This window comes from Triticum dicoccoides, chromosome 3B (assembly GCF_002162155.2).
Source record: "Triticum dicoccoides isolate Atlit2015 ecotype Zavitan chromosome 3B, WEW_v2.0, whole genome shotgun sequence".
NCBI lineage: Eukaryota > Viridiplantae > Streptophyta > Magnoliopsida > Poales > Poaceae > Triticum > Triticum dicoccoides.
This window is the reverse complement of record NC_041385.1, coordinates 3,592,076-3,601,469: the sequence shown is the minus strand read 5'-3', so window position 1 is coordinate 3,601,469 and position 9,394 is coordinate 3,592,076. Positions and strand designations below refer to the sequence as shown.

Genomic DNA, 9,394 nt, shown 5'->3' with positions numbered 1-9,394 from the left:
ATTACCAAAATTACATTTGTCCTGTTAGAGACGCGTAGCCGCTGCTCTGTATTTTATCTTGTTATCTATCACATTATGGGCTATCTGGTATGCGAGGCTGAGTGACAAGCGAAGGCATCTTCCAGACACTACAAGCTCAGCCAGACTTAGCGTTCGGCGTCATCAATCAGCTAGCCGTGAGGATCCTGGCCATGGAAGTATCATCACAAGAGTGACAATGATGAAACCATTCATCGTTGATGAACACCTCTCCAACTTTTAACTTTATTTTGTACTCCCTCTGCTTCATAATATAAGAACTTTTTTGCAAGTTGTACCTCCGTCACACAATATAAGAACTTTTTTTATATTATGAGATGAAGAGAGTAATGCATATTTTAAGCATCGTAAGGTGAGAAGTAAAAGGAAACACATGTGCATCGAATTGTCTTTTGGTCGGTAAATGTGATTCAATAGATATATTAAAAAAAAAAAGGAACTTCGTGAATCTTACAAAGACAACTTCGGAAAAAAGCAAATCATAATGAACATGAACTTAGACAACCAATTTATAAATTCAATCCCTTCCAAAATAGTATCAAGTTAGAACCCCGGTAGTTCAAACAATCAACTCAACAACTGAAGATGGTAGTACCCATACAGCATAACGGTGCAGCCATCACAACGGCAAGGTCATCATCAGACAACCAAACAGCATAACTCAAAGCCTAGAATCATTAGCTCAGAACATTATAGCACACTAACATAATCATGTCACAGGCGATGACGCATTAAAAACAATGACTGTTGCAATTGTTGCATTTAACAGACCAAGGCTACATATCTTGAACCGGAAAAACGAACATAACAAGAGACCTATACCAGCATCAACAAATGGTGATCATCACTTCTAAAAGACCAAAAAGACACTACAGGTAACAGGTTAACAGAACAAAAAACATCCTTCTTCTGCCAGTACATATTTACAAACACACACATCTTTTTCAGCGCGGCCTAAGGCTGGCTGAGGTGGCCCTAACATGCTTTGCTTTGCTGTATTTACCGGGTATATATATCATCTATCCAGCGGCCAGCTGATTATTATTATTCTTGTCACTGTCGAAGCAAGAGCAAGGCGGTCGCAACCCCAGCAGCATCTCCTGATCTGGATACAATGTCTGCAAGGCGCGGGACAAAAAAGAAATCAATGCCTTGTTATACAAAAATCATGCAATTTTGTCTGGAATAGCACTTTCTTGAGCTGGAAAAAAAAGTAATGAAGGGATCGGAACATAGCGGAATTACCAATGTTTTTTTTTTTGCCTATGGCCCTCTTAAGGCTTGGATAGAAATAAATGAAAGCGCTGCACTTTTGGATCATATTTTTTGGAGGTCGGCGAATTGTCGGCCACATTTCCACCAGGTGAAAACCTCCTCCTCTTTCTCAACCGAAACAAGAAATCTTCGGTGTCAAGGACATAGGAGACCTGCATATATGGCATTGTGAGCTATATAGTATAATATCCAGGTAGAACTGAAGGCATGGAATTCCGAATTAAATAAAGATACAGTACTTTAGAGGTCTTGCAGGATATCTTGCATTCAAGACCATTAGCAACTTTGATGCCATCCATGGCCTTCAACGAATCCGAAGGCTCGCCATCATTTGAATGTTTTCGCTTATTCCTGAAAGAACATATTGTGAAATAATGGATTAGGACAGGAGAAACGTAATCAGGAGCTTCAATTTGGTTGTGGGGTGTAGGGGTGGGTGGATACCTTCCAAGGAAGACACCTTCAGGCAACATCGTGCCTGACGAATTTGACAGATACTCGCTGAAAAGATACGAGGCAAAATTTGGCTCAATGGATACCGCAGTCACTTCAGGCTTTTCATGGCCATACTCCATCAGCTGAATAGACAACCTCATTGGACTTGAGAACTGTAATTTGGGAGAAAATTAAATTCATCATTCCAGGACAATTAATTACCGAATTTGCAGTACAAGCAAACCAGTTCATTTGCAACAGAAACGGAACAGCATTATCTTTATGCAAGGTAGTTAACCATGGTACTATGCAAGGTAGAATGAGGCTTACACATTCGAACCGATACATGCTCTCATCATGGAGCAGGACACGGGCGTTTTCATGGTAGACGAGATCAAAGAACCTCCCAGGGGATCTTGACTTCTCATACATATAAAGCTGGAGAAGCTTGCTGTCCATTTCATCTGTTGCTATAGCTTGAAGCTGATGGCATGGAAGTAAATGAATGAATGTTGCAGCCAACCCAGAGTGAATAATAAAACAGGGGATGGCTCACTCAACTTACCTGCTTAACAACTTTGTAAATCAGTTTATCCAAAGTAAAGAGAACGTATGACTGGGTCCCGATAATAGCACGGCAGTCATCCTCAAACTTGGTATTATCAGAAGTGCCATCAAGCAAGTTATAGAGTGCCTTTATGAACCTTCATTAAAATGACAGACCAATTACGGCCGTACATACAGATGGACAGGGTATGGTATAAGCAACTGAACAATTCGGGAAAAAAAAAGCAATATTAATTACCTTGCATATAGGTCAGGGGGGTTTGTATCCTTGGAGGTTCTCCATTTCTTTTCAGCACTTGAAGAGTTCGTCTTTGCTGAAAGCAGTCTTTCATACAGCATCTAGAAAATTGATAAGTTAGTTTAGCAAAGGAGAGCGAGCACGTGCAAACACATATATGGGGCCAATACTACTATTTGTAAAGCTCACCTGGTGCAGCCTGAACAAGATGTAAAACGAATCATTCCCATAAAATACATGTGACGATCTGTCTTCCCGGCCATGTAAAGATGTGGGCACATGCTTGGCCAGTGGTTTAGCCGAGTACAGAAAGCGTTCTGATGAAGGCAATGATATTCCGAGTAATGACATTCCTCCTTCAACGTCGTGGGTCTCGGTCGTCCCCTCCGCCTCACCCTCACTTTCTGCCTTCGCATCCTGATCATGATCCATATCTTCTTCCTCGTCATGATCTTCAGGAGAACCGTGCCCACCATCACCGGATTCACTTCCTGACGCATCTTCACCGGCCTCAGAAGCATTTTCACTGTCCTCGGTAGACCTTTGAGTGCTTTCCTCATCATCAGCATCATTCTCGCCGGCTGCCTCAGCATGAGGCTCCACCTGACCGGGTCTAACCTTGAATGTTCTGCTTGTAGAGCCTTCCTTTGTTTTAGATGCACCATCTTCGAAAGGCACAACAAAGTTGTCCTCTTCAAAATCTCCATTAGGCGATAATTCACCTTCTTCTCTTTCAACTTTCGAAGTATTGTGGGACGCAGCAGCTTCGTTAAATAGGCGCCCTTTGGTACCCTCGCTGGTTGCCCCACCATTTAAAGATGATCCCGACTTGCCAGTCTCTCCACCCTGTTGACAAAGAAACATATGAGCATGGTGTTGGATGAATCTATGGGTAAAAAAGATTAATGTGCATTTTGCCTTTGATGAACGGATACCAGTCAACACAAGCACAAACATTCCAAGCTTCGTCATTAACAGGGCAGAAGACAGATAAAATGGGCGGGGGAAAAGCAGCAAAAGACACCAACAAAAAGGAGAAAAGGAAGATACACAAGAATGGGAAAACAACCCTTATAAAAACAAAAAGAAAAAACATGCCAGCCCTGGCATGAGCAGCCATACGACCTCCAGCATGTGAACTGACGGTAATACTTCATTGGAAGTCCTGGCGTATTTAACAAAAAGGTGGGGAGTAAATTGAGCTCACAAGACGTTATATACCTCAGTAGATGGTAATACTTCATGGCCAGCCCTGGCACCGGCAGCCATACTAACTCCAGCATGTGAACTTTTAGATGCATTCACTCCTAGCAGGCAAGACAAATCGTTAGAACTGGCAAAAATAGACCTAATCAAGTTATAGATTATAACAAGTAAAAAAGTATCCAGCTATCAGAAATGCAAACCTGGCGTAGTTTCAGAGTTTCCCTTCATATGGCTATGTTGTCCTGCTGATCTCTCGGTAGGCAGGTTCTGGGTGCTTACTGCAGATACTTCATTTAGTGCAGCATTTGATGCTTCCTCATCTCGACGAGCAGTTCGATCTGCATCATGGGAACCATTTTGGGAGTCTGCTGCAACTCCTTTCACTAACCTGGACAATCTAGCCACAGCTGATGGTGCTTGTTCCTGTTGCATGCTTTCATCACCATGGCCTTGCTGGGCGGCAACTCCATCTAGAGAAGTAGTATTGCTTTCCGCCACATTTGCAATACCAGATTTTGTGATGCCAGACTTGGGTTTAGTTAGGTCTGCATCCACGGCGCCGTGGGATCGAGACGGAATGCCCAAAATAGGCTCCAGAAAAGTTGTCCAAATCTTCATCACTTTGTCCAGTTGGTCCGAGCCACAGACTTCTCCGCATGAGTACTTGACGATCTTATAAAGATCGTCATGGATATTTGCATCTACATACTCAAATGACATATTGGGAACTATAGGCCGCCTATTTCCAGCAGCAATAGCAATGAGAACATCGTCTTCCTTTCTTTTCTTCTCATTAATTTCTTTAATCTCAGTCACTAGAGCTACACAAGCAACAAAACAGAATCAAGTGAAATTAGGCAACTAGCTAGGCAAGGCTGGAGCCATAAGAAAAAATTGCATGTATATATACAAGGTGTACATACATTTTGTGCTGAGATTCTTCGAGTCTTGCTGCTTGAAATAGAAACTGCGATGATCAAGTGACTTGTGATAGTTTTTGGCATAAATATCAGCCCAGACCTTGTTGAAATCTGATCGACACCTTGACCATTCCTCCTGCTTTTGTTTTAGCCTGGATAAGATAACAGGCAGTGCAACACTAGCATTTCTTCGAAGAACGTCCATCACATCCAGACCATGGTCACCATATAACCGTTCAATGCACCTTAAATTCAAAGCTGCAAAGCAGTGGTTGATAAACCAAAACAACTAGTCAAGCTCCATTCAGTTCAAGCATCACGAAACAGCATCAACATACACTGAACACAAGTGTACTTACAAGTTAAGTGCTCATCGATGCGTATTGGGCTTTCTGGTTTTACTGAGTTATCTTGCATTTTTTCTATCAACTCCTCGACGCGCTTAGTTGCTGCATTAACTGATTCCAACAGCATGTCCAACTCGAACCTGGAAACATTCAGATCGATTTGTAGCCAGCAGAAATAGATGATTCAACAAACAGAGCAGTTTACGTGGGATAATACATACCTGTCATCTTCGCATCTAAATAAACTTTCTTCATACTGATTCTTACGCATATGCTTAAAGGAATAGTCTTCACTCCCTGATGTCACTGACACCCAGTGATCATTAAGAACTGAGGCACCAAGATCAGTCTTGTTGCCTGCCGGAGGCATTGGGTACTGAAAACAAGGTTAAACCAAATGTTAGATGAAACAAAAAAAATGAAACCACATGTTACCCGTATGAAACACAGCATGAAAAAGAACGGCGGAAGCAACATTATCTTACATTTTTAGGTAGAAGCCGGTAACTTGGAGTGCATCGCTGACAATCTGAGAGATCAAGCTCTGATATTGGTTTGCATAGATACTTCTCTTTGACAATCGAGGGTTTCTGGCTAGGACCTTCCTTTGGATGTAGCCTTTCCCGTTCCTTTTCTCTTTCCTTGTCCCGATCTCTGTTCCTATCCTCCCTCTCATGCTCCTTATCTCTTTCTTTATCCTCTGTCTTGATTAGCCTTCCAGGTTGCTCTTCAATTCAGATAAATAGTGTTAAGAAGAAAATTCAAAATGGTTTAGAAAAGGGGGATACAAAGTTTGAAGCAAATAGCACATACTTTTACTGAAGACACCAGCCAGAAATCCATCTGCAGAGTGGGAAGAAAAAACCAGACAGAATTACATGAAATTCAGAAGAAGTGATGTAAATCCTGAAGATGGTCATCGATATGCATTAGGTATGCAACGTACCTATATTTTCACAATGTTCTAAGAATTCATTAAATCCATCCATAAGATCTGGGTAGTGTTGTAGTATATCGCTCACCTGCAAAATCAGTGAGGATATGCATGAGTCACGTATCACTAATTAAGACCAAACAGATAAGGGAAAGATCCTTAAGCATACTTAGTGAAGCAACTGAAGTTTAAATATTGAATAAGCACAAGTCCAACAGAAACCCACCAAGTTCTTCAGTTCACTTCTCGTAATAATTTCCTGGCTGTATATGTGAAGACATTTCAAGAACTCCTGGTAAGCATCATATTCCAGCTTCTCCTTGACTTTTTCGCAGAAATGGAACTCCTGTGTGTATCCACCTAATGTTGCAAGGAAAATTAGTGGATGTAAGTAATATGAAAGTGGAAAGCACACGAGAGTTGTACAGATATAAAGAAGATATTGACTATATTCAGCAATTAAAAACACCAAGTAGACACATATGCACATTGTTTCTGAATATCTAACACAGACACGAGAAAGCTACACTGGAACTGAATACTGACTATATTATGCAACAGGTGCTACACTTTCTGTAAGGACACACATTTTAAGGCAGCAGAGTTGCATTCTGTTGATCATATGATGAGAAGTGGATGTAAAGCAACAAAACTGCCATACTGAACAGATATTTATCTACTTATTACTGCTAATTCGGAGAAACTTACTCTTTAACGCATCCTTGTTATCATAAGATGAAGCAGAGGCACTATTAATTCCATGAATCTCAGGGTGGCTTCCTTGGTGTGCCTCAGCACCTGCAAGGTTTGCGCTTGGAAAAGGTTTGCGCTTCCGCTGGCCAACATCCAGCTCTTTGCTGTCTTGTTCAACATCCTTCTCATCTCTATCATATTCTCTTCTATCTCTTTCTGCCTTGCGTTCCTTGTTCTTCTCCCGTTGTCTTTGGCGATCATGGTCCACGTCAGGACGATCGACACTGGCGTCACGGTCGGTATGAGATGGAAAAGCCCTAGGCTGAGGAATGAGACATAAGATGACAGATCAGGCTACTGTATACAATAATTACCTTATGGTTGCAATAACATGTGTAATGTGATAATACATATGATTGGTATCGTGTTGACCTCAGCTCAGCCCGATCACATCAACGGAGAACGTTAAAATAACTTGGTCTCCAATATTTAGTTAACAGAAATAGAACTAGCTGATGAATACACCAAATATCATGCAAAATTTAAGAAGCAGCGTTTGTTAAACATCTAAGCATTTTTCACCTACATGAAAGCCGTGTATGCATGACGTGAAGTGTATTTCACTCATTAGAAAATGGCAAGCAGCAACAGCCGTTTTTTACCCCACAATTCTAGGAAATATTAGAATTCAGGTACACATCAGGCGACTTTCCTTGCAATATATGCCACTATTTTCTGCCAGCTATTTAGCCGGTCACCAATGAAGCTTACAAAACAACCCTCATGTGATTTATACCTTTTCAATGTGACCCCTACTAGCAGGGGGCATTAGAGCTTCCCGCTTAACTAAGCCGCCTCTTGGAGCGGTCCCTGCTTGCGGAGACGCTGAGGTATCAGGCAAGAAGTGCTGGAATTCTTCGAGCAAGTCTTTGTGGTCGCTGAACAGCACAGCAACCTGCCAAAAAAAGACGTGTTAAAGAGTAAGTTTCAGGCAAAAATTTGAGGCAATGACGTAATGAAAGAAGAATAAGATAAAATGAAACAAGCAAAAAAGAAAGGAAATGGGCACCTCATGGTAAACATCTTGGATGGACTTGTTATCCTTGCGGTACATGTTGAGAATGTCCAGGAAAGACTTGTAGACATGCTCGTCACGCTGGAACCGACTCTGTACAAGGGGAGGCAGTTAAAGTCGCGGATCGGTGCATACATACATCACACCTTTAAATGTTGATAGATCAGCCTATGTGTTTTATTATACCTTTATCTTGTTCACGAAGTTGATGGCCTCCGCGAAATCGACGGGCTTCTTCTCATCCTGCTGCAGCCTGATTGCAAAGCCCTTGGGCAGGAAGGTGTTGAACCCGAGGATCAGCTCAGGGTACCCGTTGAAGAGGGTCTTGACGCGGATAATCACCCCGTTGGTGTCGATCCTGCGGCCGAAAATCACAGCATTTCAGACAACAAGAAACATCAGTAATTCAGTATGCCGCCCCAGGGGGGGAATTATTATTTGGGAAACATAAGTATGGATCCGGCGGGGAGAAGGAGCAGCAGACAACCTCTCGCTCTTGAAGTCACGCATGACCTCGAGGAACTCCTCGTACTTGGCGCGGTTGTCCTGGAACTTGTCCTTGACGGCCTTGAGGTAGACGAGCGCGTCGTTGGTCGTCAGCTTCTGGCCGGCGGCGGCGGCGGCGGCAGCAGTGGCGGCCCCAGACACGCCGGAGGGCTGAGCCGGCAGGGCGGCCACGGCCTGGGGCGGCGGCGCCGGCACCAGCGCCGACCCCGACCCCGCCGGAGGCATGGGCTGCGGCGGCGACCTGCACGAGAGAGGCCAAACCGTCAGATCGCAGGGTCAGAACCGTGCGGAGGCCCCGCCGGCCCCCCAAAACACCATTTTTGGGCGGCGGCGAGTTCGAATTGGGACGGAGGAGCACGAATTCGGGGCCGAAACCGGAACCAGCCCCGAATTCCTCCCCGTCGGCGAGGATTACTTCGGTTTCGCCCCGCCGGCGACCCCGTCAAGCACGAAACCCACCCCGAAAAAGAGCTCGAAACCGAAGCGGATAAGAGGAACAGGGGAAGAAAAAAAAAACCGAACCCCCTCGAACTCGACGGCCGGAGAGGCGAGTCGGCGGGCGGCGGGGCTACTCACGGATCGGATCGGGCGACGGCGGCGGCGGCGGTGCTGCTGGTGCTGATGCGCTTGCTGGGCTGCGACCCGGCGGCGGCGAGCGCGTCCTCCCTGGAGCGCTTCATCAGGCCACCACCATGCACCGAGCGGCCTCTCCTCCTCCTCCTGTTCTCCTCCCCTTAACCGAAGCTGCAAACCGCCGCCGATTCCTCCCTCACCGCCTCCCGGACGCGGCGATCCTCCTCCGGCGCCGGATCTGCCCGCACCACGCGAGCACGCGCACCCCAAGGAGCAGCCTTTCCTCGCCGGAGCGCGATACGGCGAGGCGACGGCGAAGAGCGCGCGCGCGAGAGGCAATCGCTTGGAGGGTGGGGGAACGAGAGAGGCAGCGCAGCGGGGTGAGACGGAAGAGGAGCGAGACGAGGACGAAGGACGCCTTAAGAGCGGCGTAAACCTACCGGGCGCGCGCGGGGGCCGTCGGATCGGGGATAAGGCCCGCGCGGACGGCCCCGATCGGCCCGGGGGACGGTGACCCGACCGCGCGCCTCACCGGGCTCGCCTCTGCTTCCTTTGCGTCGTGTGGGTAACGCACGCACGCACGCC

General features: G+C 45.4%; 1 protein-coding gene across 1 annotated transcript; it reads right to left on the bottom strand.

The window, feature by feature from the left end:
* Positions 1–696: 696 nt before the first annotated feature.
* Positions 697–9,051, bottom strand: LOC119274253 (paired amphipathic helix protein Sin3-like 3). The gene is made up of 23 exons (XM_037554924.1): positions 8,813–9,051; positions 8,217–8,477; positions 7,916–8,087; positions 7,724–7,822; positions 7,451–7,609; positions 6,670–6,976; positions 6,188–6,321; positions 5,974–6,049; positions 5,841–5,870; positions 5,513–5,754; positions 5,249–5,403; positions 5,040–5,167; positions 4,684–4,938; positions 3,961–4,581; positions 3,776–3,861; positions 2,744–3,400; positions 2,555–2,655; positions 2,315–2,453; positions 2,080–2,232; positions 1,759–1,922; positions 1,554–1,665; positions 1,285–1,466; positions 697–1,157 (listed from the first exon to the last, which is right to left on the bottom strand). Exons 1-22 carry the CDS (start codon positions 8,914–8,916, stop codon positions 1,314–1,316), a joined length of 4,308 nt encoding a protein of 1,435 aa, XP_037410821.1. The 5' UTR covers positions 8,917–9,051; the 3' UTR covers positions 697–1,157; positions 1,285–1,313.
* Positions 9,052–9,394: the final 343 nt, after the last annotated feature.